Consider the following 24976-nt stretch of genomic DNA (forward strand, 5'->3'; position numbering starts at 1 on the left):
CCCCCCCCCCGTCGCCGCCCTAAATCGCGAGATTAGATTTTTGGTATTCCGAGCCTTGCTTGAGAGCTTGCATGTGCTTGTATGACTGTTACAGGCGGCAGCAGCAGCAGCCGCAGCCTCACCACTCCTGAAGACACCCCTGTCAACGGCACAGCAGGCGACGTATGCCGCAGCTGCCACATACACAGCAGTTGCGGCAAGAGCGGCCTACGGTGCGGCACAACCAGTCGCCGGATATGCTGCAGTCACTGGGTAATTATCAACATCTGGCAATTGTTCTGTTTGTTTTAATTTCATCAGAATTAGTGAAATTTAGAGGGAGACTTTTGCATTCAGACATTCGCTATAGAATTTATTTTCTATAGAAGATGATAGATGAGTCACACAACTCTGAAAAAATCCTAGCGGAAAACTTGTGAGAAAAAAATCTATAGAAAATTCTATAGAGTGCTATAAAATTCTATAGAATGCTATAAAATTCTATAGAATGAATTCTATAGAAGATTTTAGTGTGGGATAGGGAATAGCATGGGAAATGCTATAGCCGACTAGAAATTTCTATAGCTGATTCTATAGAAATCTTTAGGAATCTATATAATTCTATAGATTATTCTATAGATTCTATAGAATTGATAGATCATATCTGTCGATATAGAAAACTCTACATAAATCTATAGAATCTATAGAAATTTATAGAACGTATAGAAATTTATAGAATCTATAGAAATCTCTATAATCTATAGAATTACATAGATTTCTATATAATCTATAGAATAATCTATATAAAATGCTATACAATCGACTATAGAAAATCTATAGAAAAGGGTCACAAGAATCTATAGAAAATCCTATAGCGAGTCCCAGATGAAATTCCATTCTCCATAGGAATGCCACAGAAATCATTCACAGTTGACAAATCCAAGACATTATTTTTTCATTCTGTTGTTCGGTTAATCCACTTTTTTCAGGAAGAAACCCCGTGGTCGCGCCATTCGTAGCCGTAAAAATGATTCCGATACTCCCGCACCTGAATCCTGATACCCGTGTTTGTATTTACCTATCACCTATCCTCAAAATTCATTCATTACAATGTTCCTCAGAGAGAAAAAATTAACCACCGAAAAATCAAAGATTTTCGGTGTTATATTTCCCTTCAATAATTTCTTTTTCGTTAATTTTTTCCTCAGGTATGGACGAGAATACGCCGACCCCTACCTCGGACACAGCATTGGACCGATGACAAATTATGGGGTGAGTAATTAATCTGCAATTATTTTGTTTGATTCGAAAAGAATAATTGAATTGGTAAAATAGTAAAATCCTTTTTTATGAATTTGATTTTTCTTGAATATCTCGGAATCCGAGGGAGATAGCGAAATTCTCGTTATGACATTTCTTGTAGGTCTCAAAATTGTCTACAAAAATCATAGGAACAAAAATTTTGCCACGTCCCACAGATTCGAAGATATTCCCGAAAAACCTTCTGGAGAAAAACGATGAAATAATGAGTTGAGCAGAATGAACCGTCTTCAATCGCTAATATCTCGAGATCGGTAGAGTGAATATCATCGAGTTTGGGGTCATTTTAAAGCTATTTTTTTCACCTTTAACATGAGATCAGACTCGTCCAAATTGCATCGTTGGGTCACAAGATATTGAAGATTGAAAACTTTTCATTTTACTTACCCACATCAAGTCAACATCAGAACATTTTCCAATTAATATCGTTGAATGCATCAAATTTATTAATTCTCTTATCATCTCCCCCAGGCGACGGTGTACAGAGGTGGCTACAACAGGTTCACCCCCTACTAAACCCCAAAACCAATCAGATCACGACCAGAAACTCCCCATTAAACAAAAAAAAATCATCATTTCATTCCCTCGAACTGATGGACCCCCTCCCCCCAGAGGACCCCTCCACCCCCTCGTCCCACCGAAGACCTCAGAGCCCCGAAGAACAATTCACCGAGGGTCTCATCATGTTCCTGGGACTCTGTAGATTCGCACAAACTCCTGAAGAGCCCCAATAAGCCTCCACCCTCACATTGGGATCATTCGCCAAATTGTAATATAGTTGTATATCGAGTATCACTGGAATATTCGCTTTTTAATCGTTAAAAATTATTTCTCCACAATAAAACGAAAATTGATTTACTCAACATCATCAGAATAACAATCACCGAGAGGCAAAAATAATCGGAAAATGAGAAATGGGAAAAAAAAACAAAGTGATGAGAGAGCAGAATAAATCAATTTTCCAGAAATAAAATAATTAAAATAAATTAGGTAGCTAGAGTACGACTTAGAATACGTGCGTTGGATAGATTTCTATGCCAAATATGTGTGTAGGTCGTTCTACGAACCAAAACCGTTAACATTAAAGCGTTAAAGTGAAATAGAACATTTTAGAGTTTAAATTTCAGATCAAAGTAACTCCTCAATTGGCTGGGAAAAATGGTTAAGGTGTCGGTTTAATTAATCGAATTGAATTGCGAGCAATTGGGGAATTATTGATGATGGAAACTGGAATTTTTTTTTTTTTTCGTGAGTTTAAATTGGATTCTGGTAAAAACAGGGTCTAGTCACAGAGGAATAACTGGACACAATCAAACGCGTTTTTAACTCATAGTTTACTGGGGGGGGAGAGAGGGGAGTGAAACGGGGAAATGGCTGTCTAGGATAATTTAGGAGACTTTCAAAGCGTTTTTAAGGGTCATTTGACTCTCAGGAATTTTTTACCCTCAGCTAAAGACGAAAAAAGTCGAGACTTTTTTTCGTTTTTCGATTTTGAGGGTCAAATGGTCTTGAATGGTCAGTTGACCCTCAACTGAACCCAAAAAAAGTCAATAAATTTCATTTCCTCATTCAATTGAAGGTCAAATGGTCTTGAGGCTCAATTGACCCTTTCGACCGGGCATTTGGCCCTCAAAATGACCCACCGATTTCCCTGAATTATCCTCAATCATTTTTCCCGCTCTATATTACCCCACTCTCCCCTGCCCCATAAATCCCACAAATTGTAAAATTCTTCAGTCGAATTTATCTCGAAGCGTTAACAACTCGTAGATTATTTCCTGACGATAATTATCACCGACGTACATGCCAACTTATGAACGTACATACAACTCATAAATTTAAGTGGGATAATTAATCTCAAGTTAAAAATTGAATGAAAAAAATTAAATTCGACGATTAACTTATTTATTTACCACTAAGTTAAGGCGATACATGACATTTCTCTCTTTTTTTTTTTAATGAGAATTTGATTACTGTTAAGTTAATTAAGGGGTAATTAAATCTCGTGAGAACACTGTTGACAATTTTCTTATGAATTATTTTCTCTTTGAAAATTCATTGCGCACATCCGAGTGAGAAGTCGTACGCACACGAAGGGTCGGTCTTGTTGCATTGAAAGAAGAAAAATTAATGCAAAATTAATTGATGGAATGAATTTTTTTTCATGCATCACTGATGACTTTTGGCGGTATGAGGAACGTGTAAAAAGCCTCACGTTCATTTTTTTCGACCACTTTTCATCGATTTTTCGATTATTTTTGGGGGTAAAAATAAACATGTGCACGAAAATGAGGATTTAAAAAAAAACGTTTAAAATAATTAAAGTCGTGTGAAATAGCCAAATATGAAGATGTTAGGGGATTAGTCGATGGCGTTCGTTATGTTTTAATATAATCCTCGCTAGATTAGCCTAGTAATTAACGATCTAAAGTTTAATATCTGATCAGCAAAAGGATTAACGAGGAATCATGAGACAAAATGAATAAAAAAAAACAAACGTGAGATTTTTGTGAGATTTTTCTGTACATAACGACAAATAGTGTCATTGCACAAAATAAATAAAAATGAAAATCAGTAAATTGAGATATGTGAGAGAGACGAGACGATTGATGACTAATTGAATGATTTTGTGATTGAGTGGAACAATTTAATTGATTATTGATCATCATTTGTTGATAAATTTTTCTCCTCCACTCACTACCTCTCACAAGCTCTTGGGATTATTCCACTCAATTGCAGATTATCTCAGACATACTCACTTTCTTGTAATAGTTCTTTAATTGATGATAATTAATGAGAAAGAAAATTAAACACTTAGAGTCTGTAATAAGTAAATAAATTCAATCTAGTGATTAACTGTAACAGCCATTGCAGAGTCCTCAACAAATCGCGTTAATTTTAAAACATGAGGGGATGAAATTAGTCATTAAAACTAAATACTAATACTTTTGTAATTATTTTAAAGAATTCTACTTTTTTTCTATACAATTTTTGTTCATTTTTTTTTGTAATTAATTAATTGAAATCCACTTGCTCATAAACACGGTTTTCCATGACAATTTTTGCTCTCTTTCACGTTATTTGTTTATCCCTCCTCCCTGCCCCCACCCCCTAAAATTTAAGAGAGATTTCATGAAGAGAAGTTATTAAAACCCTGTATATTAATTAATGTAATTACGATTTATACTATTCGTGATTAATTACCTCTATTGGTAGGCTATAATTAACGAGAAATTATTGAGAAATTTCATTACAACATGAGTAGCAGCTAGAGTAAGTCAAGCTCAAACGAATAAAAAAAAATGAGAGGAGAGCCTCATCATCCCGAACTCTCGATATTAATTGGGTGAAGAGTAATTAAATCCTTGTTTCATCGTTAACTGCACAAAGAACAATTAGTCGAGGGTTGATAAGAATGAATGGGCCTAATAAGCAGACCCAGAGCAACAAACGATTGGAAATAAAAATTGTTAATCGTATTATTTGAAATGAAAAAATACCGAAATTCATTGACTCGAACAACATATCCTAGTGTACGTGGGACTGCACCAAGTCTCTTCAATATCATTGTAATAATTTGTATGTAAAAATGACTAATCGCACAATGCATGAGTCCCAATTGCATTTGTACAAAACTCAAAAATTTAATTTCACCGAGAAGGGGAGAATAAAAGTGGGAAAAATTATTTCCTCGAGGTTGAGACGATCAGGAGTCGTTTCAAAGCCATTAAATTGTGTAATAACGCTCGAAATAAAAATTATACCCAATGGTTTTGGCGTGAAAAGTGATATTGTTCACCGAAAATTGTTTGCAAAAGTGAAAATCATCTCCAGGATGATGGCCCGAGCCCTGGAGTGCGTGTAAAAAATCTGAATAAAATTTTAACCACTGGAAAAACAGCGCAGAACTAACTAATTAAAGAGTAATTGTCATTTTTAATTAAGGTAGAGGCAAATACCCATTGAAATCCTAAAAAAAAAATTTACCCTGATAATAAACCGAAAACGAAATGAAGTATCCACAGCTACTGGCCACTCATTTTGCTTCTCGCAGTGTAAATTGAATCCAATGAAGGAACAGATGAGTAAATATTAATTATTAATAATTAAAAAAACGATAAGAACGTAGGAGTGAGAGTTGATGAATAACACCGAGTGAAATTTCATTAGATGATGATGTCGAGAGGTGTTTCGAGGCTGTAACGACACATTTATCATTGTCTGATTTGATATTTTGTAAGTCTGGACCAGTTATTAGGTTCTTAATTACTCCCATAGCGACTTCTTATGGCGTATTTTCTCTGTATATTGTCAATGTTTATTATTAAATATTTTTCAAATAATTTTTTCCGCATTTTTGCAGTTATTAATCCCTCAAAAGCTGTTGCGAACGTTAAAATATCGAACTTACCTCATCATTAACTAATTTATTCATTAATTGATTAATTATTTCTCTTGATCAATGCAATACTTCAAACTAAAAAAAAATGAAGTACTGCAAAATGAAAAAACGTAAAAGTTAATGACAAAAATCGTCATCCGGGGGATTCTTCACAGGGAAAAAAATCCGGGAACCATTAATCAATGCCATAGTACGAAAAAATGTCAATTTTTTTATTGTCGTTTAATTTATTTACCGGAACAAAAAATTATGCGAGAAATTACAAAGTCAAGATTTCCTTAAATTTATCATAAACTTGTCATTTAAGTTCCGTACTATCTAATCTGGTAACATTCGTTTGACTAATTAAATAAACTCTCAATTTTTCAAATTATCATTAGCCGTCAGTCTGAGGCTTCTAACGCTCTCTGGCACTTTCTCACAATATCAATAACAATGTGATATATTTTCTCCTTAGAATCATATAAATTAACGTTTAATTATCGCAATCATAGCCTCAGTGCACAATCACAGGTGTCATCAAGGGTCAGACCCGTCAGTATCGATTAATTAATGAATGTGATAATGAAAAAAATACACTAACAGTCGAATAAGAGTAAAAAAATAGGGTCCTTAGTACTTAATTTGTACGAGGGGTGAATTATTTGGGACTTGGGCCCTTCTGGGGACCACTATCCGAGACGCGCTCGCTTTGGTTTCGAGCCAGGTACATCGAAAACGTGATCCCTGTTTCTGTCGGTCTGCAGGGATGGCACGTTGAGGGGTGGGGCGTTCTCGTTACTCGAGTTCTCCCTCATCAGCTTTGTCACAGCATTTGAAACAACTAGATCTGAACGAAGCCAGGGGTGTTCTAGCACTTGCTTTATCGTTCTGCGTTTGCCTGGGTTGACTGTCAGCATCGATTTTATCTGAGGATGAATTAATTTATAGAGCAATGAAATTGAATAATTAATCAATGTAAATTAAAAAACAAAATTAATTGATTCATTATCGACTATTATTAATTAATTATTAGTTAATTAATAATCAACCGCCGATTATTAGTTAATTAATAATCAAATGAATTACTATTAATTAATAATTAGTTAATTAATAATAATTCATTGATTAATTTAATTAATTTTATTAATTTTTTTTTGTTGAAGGGTTGTTTGACCCTCAAGACTATTTCACGTTCATTTCGGATCTTCTTTAAGGGTCATTTGACCTTCGAGATCGTTTGACCTTCAACTAGAAAGGTCTATGAGGTTCGTTCCACCCTTAAGACCATTTGACCCTTGACTCAAAAGGTCCTTAAGATTCATTTGACCCTCAAAATCACTTGACACGCAACTCCAAGCGTCATTAAAAATTTGGTGACCTTCAAAACCATTTGACCCTTAACTACAAACTTCTTCAAGGCTCATTTGACCCTCAAAACACTTGTCCTTGACCTTCAAACGTATTTTGAAGATCATTTGACCTTCAGAATCATTTGACCCTTGACCCAGAACATGTTTAAAGGGCGTTTGACCTTCACAACCATTTTGCCCTCAACCATAAACTTCTTCAAGGGTCATTTGACCCTCAAAACCCTTTTACCTTCAACTAAAAACGTCCTCAAAGATCATTTTATCATTTCACCCCCAAAGCCACTTGACCTTCAATTCCACACAATTAAAAGTCCTTTGACCCTCACCCCTGAACGTCCTCAAAGGTCATTCGACCTTCGCCCATTCCCCCCCAAAAAAAATCATGACTCACCAGATCAATCGCCTCCATGCTGACCTTATCGAACTTCTGGGAATGGAACCTGTAAACCCCCTTCAAAATCTGCTCGTCCAGAGCCATGTGCGGGTCATTCTGCGTGAAAGGGCAGAGTCCACTCAGCATCACGTAGAGTATCACTCCCAGACTCCAGACGTCCACCTGCGCAGTGTAAGCCCCCCTCCCCTTGCGCCTGAGTATCTCAGGTGCAACGTAAAGAGGAGTTCCACAGTAAGTCATCAGCATTGATGCGGCATCCAGGAACTTGGACATTCCAAAATCCGAGACCTTGACCAGTGGGTACTTCTGGTCAGAGGCCAGCAGAATGTTCTCAGGCTTGAGGTCCCTGTGGGTGATGCCCCTGCTGTGGAGGTATGCCACAGCATCGCAGATCTGCCAGAACATGAACTTTGTGACCCTCTCGGGGAGGCCCTCATTGGCGGAGATCCTGTCGAATAGCTCGCCACCCTCCATCAGCTCGAGGACAATGAATACTGTGAAGGGAGTGTCCACAATGTCCTCCATCTTGATGATGCAGGGGTGCTGGAGCTGCCGGAGAATGTCCACCTCTCGTTGGATTTTCTTGGGATCGTGCAGGGGATTCCTGGGGCCGTGCTCTGTGTATCGCCCTTTGGAGATTGATTTTATAGCGAATGTGTTGAAACACTTCTTGGAGAAGGCCATGTGGACCTCACCAGCAGCACCTGATCCTAGCCTTTTGAGGAGGGTATATTGACTCTGCAACTCATGTGGGAGCCTTTTGCTCGAGTAGTCGACCCCATCGAACTCGAACACTACATCAAAATCAGGATCTTCGTCTTGAAAAATGAGGGGTGGGGCTGTTAGTAGAGACACCGTCACCCATGCCTTTGAGACTGGACATTTCACCCGGTCGTCAACGCTCTCCAAATATTCAAATAGTCGAAAGTGAATAGAGTGACGCGAATAAATTCGAAGTTATATTTGAAGGGATTTCGGGCCCGAGGCAACAAGTAACACAGAAATGAAACACTCATGATAATATCTTGCTATTGTGGAGTCTTTTCGTTAATTTTAATTAATTGGTTAATTGTTATTCTTTTTTTCGTGGAGACTGGGTATTTGGCACTCCCGTTGTCGCCAAATTCAGCAAAGTTTTAGGATAAATTGTAAGTAATTTATTTTGTGTCGAATTTTCTGGTCATTCTCAATTCTCGAGGCCTTCGGCTTTTCTCTTCCATAACATTTTCTTCATTATTCATATTTTCAATGAATGAAATTTATTTATCGTCGAAAGAATATTGTCTCGAGAGATCGAATTGGGAGACTTTGCAGAAGTCTCAACAAATCGTGTGAATTGTTTTTCATTTTTTTTGTAATTAATTGATTAATTAATTAGTAATCACTGATTGACTGGGACAATTTATTTCATTATTAATCATCATTTGTTGATTAATTTTCGGTCATTTAATACCTCTCACAGCCCTGATTTCACATTTTTGGTTGTTTAATCGGTGATAATTAATGAGAAAAGCAGTAGAGTCTGTAGTGAATAAATAAATTCAATCTAGTGATCAGTCCTCAATAAATCGCGTTAATTTTGAACATCAGAGGGGGCGAAATTAGACGTTAAAAATAGGTACGAATGCTTTTGTAGTTATTTTGGAGAACGTTCTCCTGTTTTTTAAACACAGAATTCAACGGAGTTAACTTGACAATTAAAGACTAATTGTCAAGATTAAATTATTTCTTCAAGGATAGCATCGCCACATCATAACAACACAAAAGGTTCGTATTCAGGTAATATTTCAACCTATCGACACGCAGAAATAGTTTATAAAATTGTTATCATGCGAAGACATCACAAAGTAATTTTTTCATGCAAATAATTTTCCCTCATCATCTCCCAATCATCAATTTCAAGCGAAAACATCTCTTTATCCTGTTCTAAAAATCATTATAAATTCCAGAAATCTTCCCATAAATATTAAAGGCCAAAGTCATAGGATTTTTTTGTCAGAAAAATTCCAAACAAAACACAAAGACAATTACAATAACTTCCTTCGGGTCGGGAAGTTAAAAATTCATTAAAAAAATGGAATAAACCCAAAAAGTCGAAAAGTCAAAATGAAAAAAAATAATCTCACCAGTGAACTGTGACCTTCCCACAGCTATTTTGTCCCCATTCTCCAGCACCACCCTGTTATTCTTTCCAATCTTTCTCCTGTTGACGAAGGTACCATTCCTGCTGTGGTCACTCAGAATAACAACGAAATCGTTCTTGGTGTTGATGAAGAGCCTCTCGATGGTGAAGTGGAGCCTGCTGATCACCTCAACGCCCAACTTCTTGATGTTATCGATGTTGAAGATGATCTCGTGATCCTCCTCCTTGCCAGCTCGATAGACGTCTTTGTACAGCCAGACAGCACTGAAATTTGGACACTTTACTGAGGGAACGAGCTTGCCCCAGGGCCTGACCTCCTCCTGAGTCGGTTGGGACTGAGTCAACGTGTCGTCTGACTGGGTTTGGGTCTGGGTTTGGGACTGAGTCTGGGTCTCAGGGTCGCTGGGGGCCATTTCATCGACGCAGTCCATTTTAGTGAGAGATGACCAGTGATTCTGGTGCTCCTGGGGAATTTAGCTGTAACGTTTTGCAAATGAATAAAGGATGATTCAAAGTGAACGAGATTTCATCATTGGTTTTTAGGAAATATCTCTGGATCCGAGGGAGATGGCGAAATTTTCGTCGAGACCTTTCCTGTGGGGCTTGAAATTATCTACACAAAATGTCTGAACGAAAATTCTTGTATTTTCCACCGATCCCGAGATAATCCGCAAAAACAAAAAGCCAAATAAAATTAGTTATTTCATTTTGATTCTCGATAGAATGCAATAATTCCCGCATTTCAATTTTTTTTAAATCTCACTGGCTTTCTCCAGGAAAAAAAATGATGAAAGCAGTGAAATTGTCCATGACGATTCGCAAATCCCCCAAAATGGCTCTCTCCATCCCAATGCCATAATAAAATTCGTCTCACCTTTCTTTCTCTCTTCGAAAACAACAGAATTCTGAGTCAATGGGTCGTGAGCATTAACCCATGCTTTCGCCAACGAAAAATAAGTAATCTATCAACAGCAACAGATACAAATTCCACCGAAAAAAACATAAAAATGAATAAAATTACAAGACGAAAACGTTGAACCGCCGAGACGATAGGACGCTACATGGCTTTTCGGGACGACGCACTGCGCGCCAGGGGCGTGGAGGGCGAGAGAGAGAGAGGGATGATAGTGCCACACGTGGGAGAGACATTTAGCGCCAATTTAGCGCTCCCTCAACCTCATGAGAATCCGCCCAAATTTGAAATAATGGCGGGAGTCCTGAGAAGCTGCAGTGGTGTGCGTCTGAGCGACTCGACAATTTCCTTCCTCGTAAGACAAGTCATTAATTAAACCCCCCAATCACCCCCAGAAACACGTCCCCACAAGTGCCGCCTCAATTTCCTCGTTTTTTTCTCTGCCCCAAGGTCGTCGCCAGCAGTGATCTCTGCGAAAAAATATCCGAGTCCCTCCACTCCGTCGCCAAAGAGCGAAAATGTCGGCTTGTGGTGCATCAGTGTGAGTCAGTGTCGCAGGTCGTGAAAGCCAGGACGAATTTGGCTGTTGATTTCATTGTTTTCGCTATTGATGGACAAGTGACGCATTCCATATCAGAGGTAAGTCATTCATAAAGTCGTTGAGACAATATTTTTGGGGATTTATTCGAGCCTTGGGGGAGTGTGAACAAGTGCTTGGGGGTGTCAACAAAGACATAACCTCCAGAGACTCTTGGGAGAATGAATTTTCGATGATTTATTCATTTTTTTGCTCAGGTGGAGTCCAATATCCACTGCATTGATGAGAACTACGTGCTGACTGGGGCGGCCTGTCTTGTGTATTGCCACAACAGCTCGGGGACCTTTGGCATGACCTACCACAAGGCCAAGGAACTCTCCAGGAAATACTGCATTCGTAAATTTTTGAACACTGTTATTCAGGTGAGTGGGAATTGCATTATCTCGAGGGGTTGGGGTGAACCGGCGATGATTCAGTCCTGAATATCTTCCGACTCAACGATGCGATTTCGACGAGTCTGATCTCATTTTGAAGGTTAGAAAAATAGCTTGGAGATGACGCCAATTGCGCTGAATTTCACTCTGCCGATCTCGAGATATTGACGATTAAGTATCATTCATTGTGCTTAATCCTCCCCCAAGTCGAGTTGAGATTAGTTTTCGGGAAATGTCTGGGGGTCTGAGAGAAATGGCGAAATTTTTGGAGAGCCTAGTGAGATCAGCAAAAGCTCGTGAAATAAAAACGGAAAATAAAAGCCAATGTCAAAGTTTTGTTCTTTCAATTACTTCGTCGTTTTTCTCTAGACAGTTTTCCGTAAATATCTCCGAATCCGTGGTAGATAGCAGAATTTTCGTTAAGATGATTTTTGTAGAGAATTTCGAGCCCCACGAAAAAGGTTATAAGGAAAATTTCGCCATCTCCCTCGGGTGCAGAGATACTCCCCAAAAACCAATTATGAAATCTCATTCACTTTGTATTTTTGGTTCTGATTAGTTCAATCACTGGACATGCTCTACCGTCATGATTTACGTTGCTTCTGTTATCATTAATTCTTATTAATTATACAGGAGGAACTTCCCTGCATAAATAATACCATGTATTAAATTACAGAAATAAATTAATGAATGAATGAAGTCATTCACTTTGAATCACCTCGTGATTAATCTCAACATCGCCTCCTGTTTCAGGACCCTGAGAATTGCCTCCTGCTCGCCGAACGTCTCTTAACCCTCTCCGAAGAAGGCCTAGGTCTAAAAACCGGGTTTCCCCTCTGCACCGTCTGAAAATCCCCGAAGAGTCGCCACCCACCAGAAGTGCTGAAAATGGACTGACCCTCTCAGTTCTCCCCACGACTTTCTCCAAAAATCCCCCCGAAGCCCCACTGACGCCTCCCTCAACCTTCCAGGACTGCAGCCCGACCATAGCCTCATCCCGAAGTTCATCAAAATGTTTTCGTAAGTACAAAAAAAATTTTTTTTAAAAAACCCATTCATTCGATTTAATATTCCAATTTTGTTGCCCCTTGAACCCTCTCCTCCAGTCTTCATTGATCACCATCTCCACTGGATCACCTCCGCCCCAGCATGAAGAAGACCACCCCAAAAACCTACGCCTCCTCCCACGAGGAGTCCGAGAACTCGAGTGACGAGACAGAATGCAGCATCGGCAGCAACTCCACAGCAGGCACCCACCGTTCAGACACCCCAACGCGATCCGCCCGCTACCGCAAGAAGGGCCGGAGACGCAGCAAAACAGCCAAGTCGAAGCCCTGCAACGACAAGCCCCTGTACAAGTACTGCTGCAGCATCAAGGAGGATCACGGCCAGCCCCTCTTCGGCGTGCAGTTCAACCACCACCTGAAGGAGGGAGAGCCCATGATCTTCGCCTCAGTGGGAAGCAACAGGGTGAGCATCTACGAGTGCCCAGAGGGCGCCAACATTCGCCTGCGCCAGTGCTACGCCGATCCAGACCCAGAGGAGAACTTCTACACGTGCGCCTGGACCTTCGACGAGTCTGGAAAACCACTGCTGGCAGTGGCTGGCTCCAGAGGTGTCATCAGGGTGATCAGCCCAGTGACAATGACCTGCGTCAAGCATTACATAGGTCACGGGCATGCCATCAATGAGCTGAAGATCCACCCAAAGGACCCCAACATCCTGCTGTCAGCCTCCAAGGATCATGCCCTGAGACTTTGGAATATCAAGTCAGACGTGTGCATTGCCATCTTCGGAGGGGTCGAGGGCCACAGGGATGAGGTGCTCAGTGCTGATTTCGATATGAAGGGACAGAGGATCATATCCTGCGGGATGGATCATGCCTTGAAGCTCTGGAATCTCGACAAGCCTGACATGCACGAGGCCATCAAGCAGAGTTACTTCTGCAATCCGACGAGAAATGGACGCCCCTTTGACTCTGTCCTCCAGCATTTTCCTGACTTTACCACCAGAGATGTTCACAGGAACTACGTCGACTGTGTCAAGTGGTATGGGGACTTCATCCTGAGCAAGAGCTGTGAGAACTGCATCGTCTGCTGGAAGCCGGGGAGACTTGAGGATCTGCAATTGAGGAATAATGAGACTAGTGCCACTGTTTTGCATAGGTTTGAGTTTAAAGAGTGTGACATTTGGTTTATCAGGTTCTCCATGGACTTTTGGCAGAAGACGATTGCTCTCGGGAACCAGGTGGGGAGGACTTATGTCTGGGATCTGGAGGTCGATGAGCCCGGACAGGCGAGGTGCTTCTCACTGCAGCATCCCAGGTGCACCGCGCCCATCAGGCAGACCAGCCTCAGCAGGGATGGCAGTGTTCTTCTCTGCGTGTGTGATGATGCCACTATTTGGAGGTGGAATCGGGATCACTGAGGCTTCGGGGGCTCCTCGTTTGTGCAGGCGTTTTTTATGGTTTTTGTAATTTTAGGAATAAAGATGATGAGAGGACGATGTTTATGTTTTTTTCAATCCTTTGATGGGGGTTTTGTGGCGGTTGGGTGTATAGAGACACAATAATAACTTGTGGTTGTGGAATATAAAGGCGTTTGTGGCGGTTGGGTGTATAGAGACACAATAATAACTCGTCGTTGTGGAATATAAAGGCGATGTATTTTTCGCAGAGATGTGTTTACATCGAATATATAAATCGGACTGAATTTAACTGGACTGACTGACTCAGCGTCAGGGAACGTGCGAGTTCAAATGAGGGTTGCCAGATTTCGGCGATTTATATCCAAAACCTGTACAATTTTAAATGGGGTGACGTCACGATCTGGTAACTGGTTCAAATACCTGCTGTTATGGAAGGTTCGAGAACCGTCCAAAAATATCGTGAGGGACAACCACAGAATGATGCCCGTCTCGAATATGACGGTATAAAATATTCGAGACGCGTTAACCAAATTTCGAAATAATACGTTTTTGGCTCCCGCCACGTTTTTTTATTGTTGTTTTACATTGCTTCGAGCTGGGTGGGGTGTGCTGCGATGATTCTTTAATTTTTTTTCATTTCAATTTTTTTTTTAATTTTCCACGACACGTGACTAGAAACTCCGCCTATCACCATCTCGTGTTCGCGCTGGGAAATTCCGGTGGCTGCCCCTCCGCGGGCAAAAAAATCTGTCACGATTTTCATTGTGTATATTTCTGTCAAACGTCAGGGAAAATCAGCATTCAGTGTCAGTTGGGAATTGTCAATGGAAAATTGACAGTGTCACCCGATTTTCCGGGAAAATCGCTGGATAATCGGCTGTGCCGAGGACCTGAGGACCTTGAAGTGAGGACTGGGTGAAGGGAAAGTGACATTTTAATGAGGGAAAACGATAATTTTGTAGCTCCTATTGATCTCAATACCGAGTATTTGTGGAAAAGGGAAATAATGCTCGATCATTGGCTGTGAAAATCAGCTGCGTATTTTTCTTGGGTAATCGGGGAAAAACGAGACGGGGAACGGATGAGGGGACACATGGCCTTTGATTAGAAGGCTTACTCTGGTTCCACAAGGACAATTGTTATTATCGACTTTGAATCAGGCATCAATGGTAAAATGCATTTTATTTATCTTTGAGAAGGAAAATTGAGGGAAAATTCGTGGATACGGGGGATTTCGTAGAGGTTTCTCTGAATTTTTCATTCAAACATTGAGACGTTTTCTTTTCCTCTTGAATTAATTGGATTTTTCATCTCAAGAAATTATGGAAAATTAAAAAATTGAAAGTTTAGTTGAAAAAAAAAAATCGTGAAAATTTGATTTCCTCGATTCACTGTATTTTTTGTCTCAAATTAATTGTGATTTTCGTTTCAAGAAATTATAAACAACGAAAAAGTTGGAATTTTAATGGAAGAATTGATTAAATTCCCTTACTCTCTTCATTTTTCGATTTTCATCAGTAAATTTCATTAAAAATCTGTTGTATTCCTCGTGATAATTGTTCCAGGCGCTTCGTATGATGTCAGCAATGGTCCCCAGCCCCTCGGACCTCCCCCCCGAGGCGAATCACCCAGCTGATCGAGAGAAGCTCCAGGAAGAGCTCCTCGGGGCAGCTAAATCCTGTCACGTGAGGTTCGGAGGTCGAATGGAGCTGGCGACTGAGTCAGACCAGTGTGTCTCCAGACTCTGCCACTCCTTCGAGGCGATATTCCGTCATGGCTTGAAGACCAAGGGCATTGACAAGCTCAACTTGGCTCTCCGGTACAATCGCAAAGTCTCGTTTAAAATTATCTTCAATTGATTAAAGATTAATGTTTCAATGAAGAAAATAAAAAATAGTTTTTTGAGATTTTTGACTCCGAGAATAAGAATAATTTCAATACAAAGAACCACTAGTTCTTTGTATTAAAAAAAAAATTATTAAATTTCATCAACATTTCAATCCTTCATTAACATTTTAAAAAAAGTCAAAAGAGTCCGTTTTCCCCAACTCCCCTATTCTTTAAATTAATAATTAACAATAGTAAAACTTTATTAAAAAAAAGTAGAACAAAAAGTTGAGGGAAGTAGCCGTTTCCCTTTATTCTCGTTCACTTGGATTGTCCCTCCCTCTCGCCACTGGGAAAAAATTCTTTTTGTCTGAAAGAGTCATTCTCGAGAAAATGACAAAACATCTCCCGTCGTTTCAGTCACGTGTCAGACCTGGTGTCAGGTGCCTCGAAGGCCGCCCCAGAGCCAGCCTTCTGGCCCTGCATCAAGGAGCAGCTGACCTGGCACGAGCAGGAGCGCTTCAGCATCCTGAGAAAAGTCCACACAGACTTTGGCCGCGGCAGAGCCTGGCTGCGTGCAGCGCTGAACGAGCGTTCCCTGGAGCGTCACCTCCACTCAATCATCAACTCAGGCACGCTGAGCCCCTTCTACGAGGACTGGTCCTTCCTGCTGGACCAGGAGCGCAGCCAACTGCTGCCAAATGTGGCTGCAGGCCTGGGGACAATAGTCTTCGCAATAAGAATCGACAACGAGGACCTCGACGACAGATCCTGGAGCTCGGACAGGCGCAATGGAACGTCCCAGAGTGAGCCCATCATCTCCTCGTCAGTGATCAATCATCCTGAGGGGTCTGGACGCAGCAAGAGACGAATTCCAACGCACATTATCTCCTTCGACGACGAAATAGAGTCTGATAACGACAGTATCAACAACTGCGTGTCCCTGAGTGCTCCGCCAACCTGTTTAAATTCCCCAGGACCTGATAGTCAATTCTCAGGGACCTCTTCAGGGGGAACTAACCCCGGAGATGTTGAGGGACCTGGGGAAAATTATCAGTCCTCGTCTCCAGGGAATTTCGAGGGAACCCATCGTCCTGGGGATGCCTCCCTGATTTATCCACCTGGTGGTGCAGGTGGAGACCACCCCCAAGGCCAGACGAGCCCCCCAGGTGCCTCAGTACCCCCAGAGCCACCAAAAACCTCCAGCTCATCGACGTCTCCAGGAAAATCCCAGGAAATTCGGGATTCTGGGGCTGTTCCATCGGTTGGGGGGGCACCTGGAGGCGCCCCTGGAGACCCTCAGGACGACACCAGAGTACTCACCCCACTGACAGACGTGGGGAGCCTCGGGGGACTGCTGCCAGTGTCCCCCCTGGACCAGACCCTCGACGATTTCGTCTCGTCGAATTACCTCGAGTCCCTCCAGGAGTCCCTCAAGCCCGATCTTCTCGATCCCGAGCCTGCGATCGAGGCCACTGAACCCCTGGGGCTCGATCCACATCTTGATCCTGGGGAATTGGACGTCGAGTCCCTCAGGACGAGGCTCCTCGCCATGGGGGAGGTCCTCGAGAATTGTCGTGAGGACGCTGTCACCAGTAGAATGCAACTCGCCAGGCTCCAGAGACAGCATCAAAATTATCTCGAGAGGCACGAGGTCCAGGTGCAGGCCCTCAACAGAGAGAACGAACTACTCAGGCAACAGCTGAGGAAGTACGTGACAGCTGTGCAAATGCTGAGACGTGACTCGGATTCCCTTCAGGAGGGCAGCGAGGAGGACGGCGAGAGGGGGCTGGATTATCATTTTGAGGCGCAGCAGTACCAGGAGAAGCTCGTGCAGGTGGCGGAGATGCATGCGGAGCTGATGGAGTTCAATAATCGGTTGACCATGCAGCTGGGGCGCAGGGAGAACCTGCTGAAGAGGCTGCAGGCCGAACTGGAGTGCCTCAGAGGCCCGCTCAATGAGAGCTACGAGGAGGGGGGTGGGGGAGGGTGTCTCATTCATATTTGGATTCCCAGTGCATTCTTGACGGGACAGAATTCTGATGTTCATCATGTTTATCAGGTTTAATTTTTATTTTAAAAGAAGTTATTTGATGATTCATCGAGCCCTGAGGACCACAGAGATAGTCATAAATTAATTAATTAATTAATTATTAATTTATTCATTTATTTAAAAATAAATAATTTTTTTTTTTCATTTTTTTTAAAATTTAATTATTAATTTATTTATTTATTTATAACTATCTCTGTTAACATAAATTCAAATTTAACAGTAATTCTATTTAATTAATTAATTAATTCACTTAATTGATAATTTATTTGTCTTATTATTATTATTATTATTATTATTATTTTTGTACAAAATAATAATAATAATAATAGTAATAATAATGAAATGTAATAATTATAAAACTGAAAAATCAATTATTTGAAATGATAATAATTCTTTTCAGTAAAATATAATGATAGTAATAATGATGGGAATTAATTAATTAATTGGAATTACTGTTAAATTTAGTGTTATTTACTCAATGGACTATTGACAGTGCCATATGATGAATTATTTAATTCATTGTCAATCAAAAATTTAGATTATCAATTTTTTTTACCATTTTTTATTTAATTTAGAATAAGTAAAGTAGATTAAGTTTACAGAGACGTGAGTTCTGGATTAATGCAGAAGGAGAATGAAAGATTAACTTTCAACAAGCAATTGTAATCATTTATTTAACATTTTGATTGTGGAATCATCTCGGTAATCACTGCCTCTGGAGAAAAATTCTTCACTTCACTCCAATTAATTTATCTCTTTGGAAGACTGTAATCGCCTTCAATTCCCCCAGATATACGTGAGGATCAGAGACGTCGAGTGGAATATTTATCGTCGCTATGCCCAGTTCCACGCACTCCATCGCGATCTGAAGAAACACGACGCGATAGTAACGACGTTTGAATTTCCACCGAAGAAGACAATTGGCAATAAAGATGCCAAATTCGTTGAGGACAGAAGGCAGAAGTTGCAGCAGTGGCTGAGGCGAGTGGTTGGGAGGCTAGCTCAGTGCTCACCAGCATTTATCATGCGGCCCAGCAAGCAGACGCTCATTTCGCTGATGCCATTCTTCGGGTGAGAGACAAAGTCTTCACTAAATCCTTGAACAATTGGGGTTTCTCCTTAAAAAAAATGCCATTAGAATTTTTTTCAGATGTATCCATTAAAGACATGAATCTAATTATTTTATTTACTTATTTTATTGATTTTATTTTATTTTATTTCATTTTATTTATTGTTCTTGAGGGAATTCCTCACATCAAAATTTTAAATTGGGACAAAATACAAATGAAAGCAAAGATTTTATAAATTTTCCATGGAGCAAAAATAATGAACTACTAGTTTGTAATTCACAGTTATAGTTCAGGCTCAGACAGCTAGGCACAGCTTACTTAACTACCTATTTCACTATCTTTAAATATTACTCAACTAAATTGAAAATATTAATGACATGAATTTTATTATGCAAATGTGACGCTACTTTTTTCAACTATTTATTGATCTTCCAGAGATCATCCCAATGAGGACTCAAAGAAGAGCAACTCCGTGAGGAACAACTTCTCATCGTCACCCCAGTACATGGGATTATAACTCTAATCGAATTTTAGACGATGGAAATTGTTGAAATTTGTATATAGATTAGTTACAATTTAATGTATTGTGTACATACTCATTATTATTCCCGTTGGGAGTCCAGTTTAGGATGATAAAAGAGAAATAATATATATTTATTCATGCATCAGTTATTCATACATTCCATTATATTATTATTATCGGATAATAATAATTCCATGAAATTTTTCGTCCCTGATTTTTTTTCGTCATAACTTGTCTTCACTCTGTGAAAAAAAAATGGAGAAAAAATCTATTTGTTTTGGAGATATGGCTCCACTCGGTCGGTAACGTCTCATTCGAGGATTCTCCAGACGAGAATATAACCTCTGTTATTTTGACTCGGAGGAATTTAATGGCTTTCTCACAACAAAATTCCAGAGGTAAATTGAGGAAATGTATTTTTATTTCTTCGTCGGGGACGAGTAATTCAATATTTCTTTGCAGATCTGCAGAATAAGAAGATTTTGGAGGAACTGCAGCTGAAGAAGCAGATGCTCCTCAAGCAGGGGGTTGCTCCCACACTCTCGAGTTCCCTCAATTTACCGTCCACTTCGTCTGCTGCTAGCCCAGTAAGGAACAGAGAGTTGGGAATAATTCTCCCATTTCCCCGATTATTGCAAATATATTCATGGAGTTGTTGGATTCATTATGGGGGGAAAATGCCTTGACATTTTCTCTGGAGTAATTGAGGGAGACCAAAAATTAATTTGAATCATTAAAGCAGACAAATTAGTTGAAATGTCGTAGTTGAAAAATGTTGGTCGTGTCACCGAGAGAGAAACTACGATTTCGCTGAACTGTTGGCTTATCTCGTTAATGAGTGGTTCTAGCGAAAAACCCCAAAGGACCTTTTCTGTACAGAATTGAATTCCAACCACAAAAGCCCTTTTGACATTTTCTTCTAAAACCCCCCGTTAACGAGATAATCCCATAGTCCAGTGGCATGTTTTTCATACCCTGAATTTCGTTGAGCTTTGTTAATTACGCATTCGTCTCAGTAATGAGTGAATTAGGGGAAAATGTCGAGACATTTTAATGGGTAGTGTCTCTTGACATGACTGTTGCCGCCAAGACCCCAAGGAAAATAATATTTCCCAATTTTCTCCAGTCCACATCAGCGTCTGGAGATGGATCGATGACGGCGGTCCAACGTAATGCCCTGAACAGTGCTCACGCAGCATCATTCGGCTACTTCGTCACCCAAGACTCATCCTTCGGGAATCTAATACTCCCAGTGCTCCCTCGTTTCGACCCCAAGTGAGGATTGGCCCCTCCAGGATCCAGCCCTCCTAAAAAACTGAAAATACTTCCTTCCCCTTTCTCTTAAATTCGATTGACAAATGGCTTCCCTACGGATGAAAGAGCTGGAGCAGTACCTGCAGCAGTTGGAGGTCTTCGAGAGCCCTAAAGTCCTCCTGGAGCAGTACCCCACGAGTGCCCACATCGGCGCCCACCTGTTGTACACAGCCCAGACGCAATTCGACGACATCGAGGGGAAGGGAATTGCCGATTTGGGGGCTGGATGTGGGGTGCTGTCCCTGGGGGCTAGAATGCTGGAGGCTAGTTACGTCGTGGGGTTCGAGGTCGATCCCGACGCCCTGAAGATACTCTCCAGGAACTGCGAGGACATTGAACTGAGTGTGGAGGCAGTCCAGTGCGATGTCCTCCAGTTTCTGCCAGGTGAGGACAGAATTCCAGGAGAAAGTGAACGCAGATGACGATTTTTTTGGGTTCCAGGGAGGTTTGAAAAGGCCTTTGACACTGTGATTATGAATCCCCCCTTTGGAACGAAGAAAAACGCTGGTATTGACATGAAGTTCCTGGAGATAGCCACGAAATTAGCAAAGACCACAGTCTACTCCCTCCACAAAACATCAACGAGAAATCACGTTTTGAAAATAGGACAACAGCTGGGGGCAAAGGGTACTGTTGTCGCTGAACTTCGTTATGATCTACCTCAAGTGTACAAATTCCACAAGAAAGCGTCTGTCGACATTCAGGTGGACTTCATTAGGTTCTCCCTCGATAATTAAACTCAGGATTGTTAATAGCACTTTAGACTTGATGATTTATTTTCATGATTTTTAAAATAATTTTTAAGATGATAGTCAGTCTGTGAAACACGAGGGGAAGAATGTGATGATGGTGATGACGATCATCATCGATATCTTGGTGATGAGGGGAAAATTTTCATTCATTAATTTATTATCATTCGAATTTAATGCCCTGTGCCAATGGCAATTCATTTCCATAATTGATAGTGACTGTTGATCGTCTCATGTACTGTTTCCAAGCATCACTTCCACTCTCTCGACCTCCACCTGTTGCCTTCTCACCACCAAATGCACCTCCTATTTCAGCTCCACTAGTTCCAATGTTCACGTTTACTATTCCACAGTCTGAGCCGTGTGGACCAATCCACTGTAAATACGAAATTTGTAAAAATTGATTTTTCATGTTGATTAAAAAATGGGCATTTTATAATCGTGGATTTGATTAATCTGTGTTGATGTACCTGGAAGACGTTTGAGAGATTCTTGGTGAAGAGTGAGCTGCTGAGTCCCTGCTCAACATTATTATTCTGGGCAATGGCATCCTCGATGGAATTGGCCTCCAGAATGTAGACGATCGGGGCGAAAGTCTCGGATTGCACGACTTCCGCGTCGTTCGGGAGACCGGAGATTATCGTGGGCTCTACGTAGAACCCTGGACGGTCTATCTGCTTGCCGCCGAATTCAATGGTGCCACCGGCAGCCATAGCCTCAGCTACAGTTGCCTAGAAAATTCATAAATCCATTTTTCGTAAATTCAATGATCCACTCCTCAATCTCAGATTTTTTTAATTACACTCTCTGCTCACTTTGTAATTGTCAACAGCTCCCTGATTGTGAAGGGGTCCGTACAACGTGTTATCCTCAAGTGGATCCCCAACTCTAGCCAAAATACTCTTGAACGCTATCTTCAATCTCCCAACGAACTCATCCTTGATGTTCGAGTGGAGAATCAGTCTTCGGGTGGTGGTGCAGCGCTGCCCAGCTGTTCCAACGCAGGAGAAGACAGCTGCACGGACAGCCATCTCCAGGTCCGCGTCGTGAGCCACTGGAGATGATCGAGATATTCATTATTCAATTACAATTCTGCTATTAATTGAATGACAAGAATGTAATTCAGTAGCGAAATGGTAAAACGGTTTAAGTAGACTGATCTCTCAGTTGAGTTTTTGACGAATATCTCCGAATCTGAAGGAGATAATGGAATTTTCGTAATGACCTTTTTTCTAGAGCAAATTGAGTGCTACAAAAAAGGTCTCGATAAAAATTTAACTATCTCCCTTACGTTCCGAGATATTCACTAAAAACTGGCCAATAGTCAAAATCGACTTGAACCGTTTTACCACTTCGCTACTGGATTAATTACTAAAATTTCCGAATTATATTTATTGAGGTTTAAATATACTCGTCGAAATGTAAGAATAGTAAAATAATTTATGAAGTGATTTAAATTTTCAATTGATGATGAATTAAACATTTTATCACTCCATTTAATTAATTTTATTTCATCACATTTCAATTCATCATTTTGTTGTTTTCTTACTAGTTTAATTCATTACAACTGCTTTTAACATGCTACAAAATTTCAAATAAAAAACTTTGGGTATTTAATGAAGAGTAATAGAGCTTGTTTTATTATATAAATACCACAAAATATGTATTCTTAATTGGGATTCAACGGCAACAGCAAATAGACAAATTTTCAAATCGTAATATTGTGCCGTAATTTCACGGCCGAATGTAAACACCAACAATTTTTTCCACACTTTCACTGGATAAATATTGAATATATACAAAGACATCATCTCTTTCACTAATCGGCTATACGTTAATGAAAAAAAATAATTACTACTCACCTATGAGTGCATTGTTGCCCCCAAGTTCAAGGAGAGACTTTCCAAAACGTTCCTGGACCTTCAGGGCGACCTCTCGACCGACTTTAGTGCTTCCAGTGAAGCTGATCAAGGGTAGGCTGCAAGCACAGTTGAAATTTTGAAATCCTCTTATTAAAAAATCTCTTCTTGACATTCCTGCAAGAAGATCGAGTTATGTTGACGTCAAATTCTAGACATTTCGAGGTAATTCAAGAAGTTTCTTGAAATTTCGAAAAAAAATCAAGGAGTTTCTAGAAAATTCGAGGGAATGCAAGGAGTTTCTGGGAAATTCGAGAACGCAGGAAAGCCATCGGATCGAAGATGCAGCTGCCTGCAATTTTATTACCGTTTATCGTTGACTAGAACCTCTCCAACGTCGGCTCCACCAGTCACCAGTGCAGCCACCGAGCCAGGGATGCCGTTGCGTTCGAGGACACTGGCGATGATTTTTGTCGTTGCTATGGAGACCAGTGGAGTCGTTGGAGATCCTTTCCACACAACAGCGTCACCGCAGACCATGGCTATCGCGCTATTCCAGCCGTAGACCTGTTGAAATAATGAGTGAGTGCCAGGAAAAATCGCCCTGAGGACGGCTCAACATGCTGAACTCACAGCGATGGGGAAATTGAATGCCGAGATGACTCCGACGACTCCAACGGGGTTCCACTTTTCGAGGAGAGCATGGTCCTTCCTCTCGGAAGGGAAGATGCTCCCTGGGAGCATCCGGGAGAGGCCGACGGCGTAATCGCAGATGTCGATGTACTCCTGGACCTCGCCGATGCCCTCGGCGAGGATCTTCCCCATTTCGAGGGAGACCAGTTGACCCAGTGGTCGGAGATTCTTCCGGAGTTCGTCGCCGATTTGACGGACGATTTCACCTCGTGCTGGCGGGGGCAGGGACGACCACTGGGGCCAGGCCTTCCTCGCTTCTGTCACCGCATTGCTGGCCTCCTGGGGGGTGGACTCACGGATTTTTGCGATCGTCTTCCCAGAGGCTGGGGACAGTGACTCGATCAACTGAGGGAGAAAGTGAACACAGATGACGATTTTTTTGGGTTCCAGGGGGGTTTGAACAGGCCTTTGACACTGGGATTATGAATACCCCCCTTTGGAACGAAGATAAACGCTGGTATTGACGTGGAGTTCCTGGAGATAGCCACGAAATTAGCAAAGACCACAGTCTACTCCCTCCACGAAACATCAACGAGAAATCACGTTTTGAAAATAGGACAACAGCTGGGGGCAAAGGGTACTGTTGTCGCTGAACTTCGTTATGATCTACCTCGAGTGTACAAATTCCACGAGAAAGCGTCTGTCGACATTCAGGTGGACTTCATCAGGTTCTCCCTCGATAATTAAACTCAGGATTGTTAATAGCACTTTAGACTTGATGATTTATTTTCATGATTTTTAAAATAATTTTTAAGATGATAGTCAGTCTGTGAAACACGAGGGGAAGAATGTGATGATGGTGATGACGATCATCATCGATATCTTGGTGATGAGGGGAAAATTTTCATTCATTAATTTATTATCATTCGAATTTAATGACCTGTGCCAATGGCTATTCATTTCCATAATTGATAGTGACTGTTGATCGTCTCATGTACTGTTTCCAAGCATCACTTCCACTCTCTCGAGCTCCACCTGTTGCCTTC

General features: G+C 40.9%; 7 protein-coding genes across 11 annotated transcripts in view; 5 read left to right on the plus strand and 2 right to left on the minus strand.

The window, feature by feature from the left end:
• LOC107037412 (RNA binding protein fox-1 homolog 2) overlaps window positions 1-2227 on the plus strand; it is an 84412-nt gene extending 82185 nt beyond the window's left edge. For all 3 annotated transcript variants that reach the window (XM_015255958.1, XM_015255959.1, XM_015255960.1), the window contains 3 exons: window positions 95-252; window positions 1188-1251; window positions 1771-2227. In XM_015255958.1, coding sequence (XP_015111444.1) covers window positions 95-252; window positions 1188-1251; window positions 1771-1815 — 267 coding nt within the window. In that variant the 3' untranslated portion in view covers window positions 1816-2227. The remainder of the gene's footprint in view (window positions 1-94; window positions 253-1187; window positions 1252-1770) is intronic.
• A 3686-nt stretch (window positions 2228-5913) lies between these two features.
• Window positions 5914-10682, minus strand: LOC107037437 (ovarian-specific serine/threonine-protein kinase Lok). Of its 2 annotated transcripts, none has more exons than XM_015255996.1 (4): window positions 10465-10682; window positions 9574-10067; window positions 7445-8241; window positions 5914-6609 (listed from the first exon to the last, which is right to left on the minus strand). In XM_015255996.1, exons 2-4 carry the CDS (start codon window positions 10019-10021, stop codon window positions 6373-6375), a joined length of 1482 nt encoding a protein of 493 aa, XP_015111482.1. In that variant the 5' UTR covers window positions 10022-10067; window positions 10465-10682; the 3' UTR covers window positions 5914-6372. The 2 variants fall into 2 exon arrangements, with proteins under 2 accessions (XP_015111482.1, XP_015111481.1); XM_015255995.1 differs by having other exon boundaries at window positions 7445-8265.
• A 113-nt stretch (window positions 10683-10795) lies between these two features.
• LOC107037440 lies at window positions 10796-12333 on the plus strand. Its single transcript, XM_015255999.2, has 4 exons — window positions 10796-10858; window positions 10954-11142; window positions 11299-11463; window positions 12229-12333. Exons 1-4 carry the CDS (start codon window positions 10796-10798, stop codon window positions 12322-12324), a joined length of 513 nt encoding a protein of 170 aa, XP_015111485.1. The 3' UTR covers window positions 12325-12333.
• Window positions 12334-12405: 72 nt separating this feature from the next.
• LOC107037439 (polycomb protein eed-B) lies at window positions 12406-13977 on the plus strand. 2 transcript variants are annotated; one of them, XM_015255997.2, is made up of 2 exons: window positions 12406-12495; window positions 12582-13977. In XM_015255997.2, exon 2 carries the CDS (start codon window positions 12625-12627, stop codon window positions 13900-13902), a length of 1278 nt encoding a protein of 425 aa, XP_015111483.1. In that variant the 5' UTR covers window positions 12406-12495; window positions 12582-12624; the 3' UTR covers window positions 13903-13977. The 2 variants fall into 2 exon arrangements, with proteins under 2 accessions (XP_015111483.1, XP_015111484.1); XM_015255998.2 differs by having other exon boundaries at window positions 12413-12495; window positions 12585-13977.
• A 688-nt stretch (window positions 13978-14665) lies between these two features.
• On the plus strand, window positions 14666-19517 carry LOC107037374 (sorting nexin-29). The gene is made up of 5 exons (XM_015255902.2): window positions 14666-15071; window positions 15468-15721; window positions 16150-17791; window positions 18573-18853; window positions 19288-19517. Exons 1-5 carry the CDS (start codon window positions 15069-15071, stop codon window positions 19367-19369), a joined length of 2262 nt encoding a protein of 753 aa, XP_015111388.1. The 5' UTR covers window positions 14666-15068; the 3' UTR covers window positions 19370-19517.
• Window positions 19518-19699: 182 nt separating this feature from the next.
• Window positions 19700-21877, plus strand: LOC107037434 (methyltransferase-like protein 5). The gene is given in 5 exon segments (XM_015255991.2): window positions 19700-19773; window positions 19838-19962; window positions 20502-20646; window positions 20723-21073; window positions 21131-21877. Coding segments are annotated over 5 exon segments (945 nt in total). The 5' UTR covers window positions 19700-19745; the 3' UTR covers window positions 21427-21877.
• Window positions 21189-24976, minus strand: part of LOC107037433 (putative aldehyde dehydrogenase family 7 member A1 homolog) — a 5308-nt gene continuing 1520 nt past the window's right edge. Inside the window, exons 2-7 of the mRNA XM_015255990.2 lie at window positions 23931-24335; window positions 23665-23864; window positions 23301-23416; window positions 22254-22492; window positions 21909-22169; window positions 21189-21814 (exon numbers count right to left, since the gene is read on the minus strand). Of these exons, the coding sequence (XP_015111476.1) occupies window positions 21602-21814; window positions 21909-22169; window positions 22254-22492; window positions 23301-23416; window positions 23665-23864; window positions 23931-24335 (1434 nt within the window). The 3' untranslated portion in view covers window positions 21189-21601. The remainder of the gene's footprint in view (window positions 21815-21908; window positions 22170-22253; window positions 22493-23300; window positions 23417-23664; window positions 23865-23930; window positions 24336-24976) is intronic.

This window comes from Diachasma alloeum, unplaced genomic scaffold (assembly GCF_001412515.2).
Source record: "Diachasma alloeum isolate Michigan unplaced genomic scaffold, Dall2.0 Dall_scaffold_00219, whole genome shotgun sequence".
NCBI classification, from domain to species: domain Eukaryota; kingdom Metazoa; phylum Arthropoda; class Insecta; order Hymenoptera; family Braconidae; genus Diachasma; species Diachasma alloeum.

Coding starts and splice junctions, on each gene's coding strand:
- LOC107037440 (XM_015255999.2), top strand. CDS start 10,796: ATGGCGGGAGTCCTGAGAAGCTGCAGTGGTGTGCGTCTGAGCGACTCG. Junction 10,859..10,953: donor ACTCGACAATTTCCTTCCTC/GTAAGACAAGTC, acceptor CTCTGCCCCAAG/GTCGTCGCCAGCAGTGATCT. Junction 11,464..12,228: donor TTTTGAACACTGTTATTCAG/GTGAGTGGGAAT, acceptor CTCCTGTTTCAG/GACCCTGAGAATTGCCTCCT.
- LOC107037439 (XM_015255997.2), top strand. CDS start 12,625: ATGAAGAAGACCACCCCAAAAACCTACGCCTCCTCCCACGAGGAGTCC.
- LOC107037437 (XM_015255995.1), bottom strand. CDS start 10,021: ATGGACTGCGTCGATGAAATGGCCCCCAGCGACCCTGAGACCCAGACT. Junction 8,266..9,573: donor GGGAAGGTCACAGTTCACTG/GTGAGATTATTT, acceptor TCATTTTTCAAG/ACGAAGATCCTGATTTTGAT. Junction 6,610..7,444: donor GCATGGAGGCGATTGATCTG/GTGAGTCATGAT, acceptor ATTCATCCTCAG/ATAAAATCGATGCTGACAGT.
- LOC107037374 (XM_015255902.2), top strand. Junction 17,792..18,572: donor ATGTTCATCATGTTTATCAG/GTTTAATTTTTA, acceptor CAATTCCCCCAG/ATATACGTGAGGATCAGAGA. Junction 18,854..19,287: donor TCGCTGATGCCATTCTTCGG/GTGAGAGACAAA, acceptor TTGATCTTCCAG/AGATCATCCCAATGAGGACT.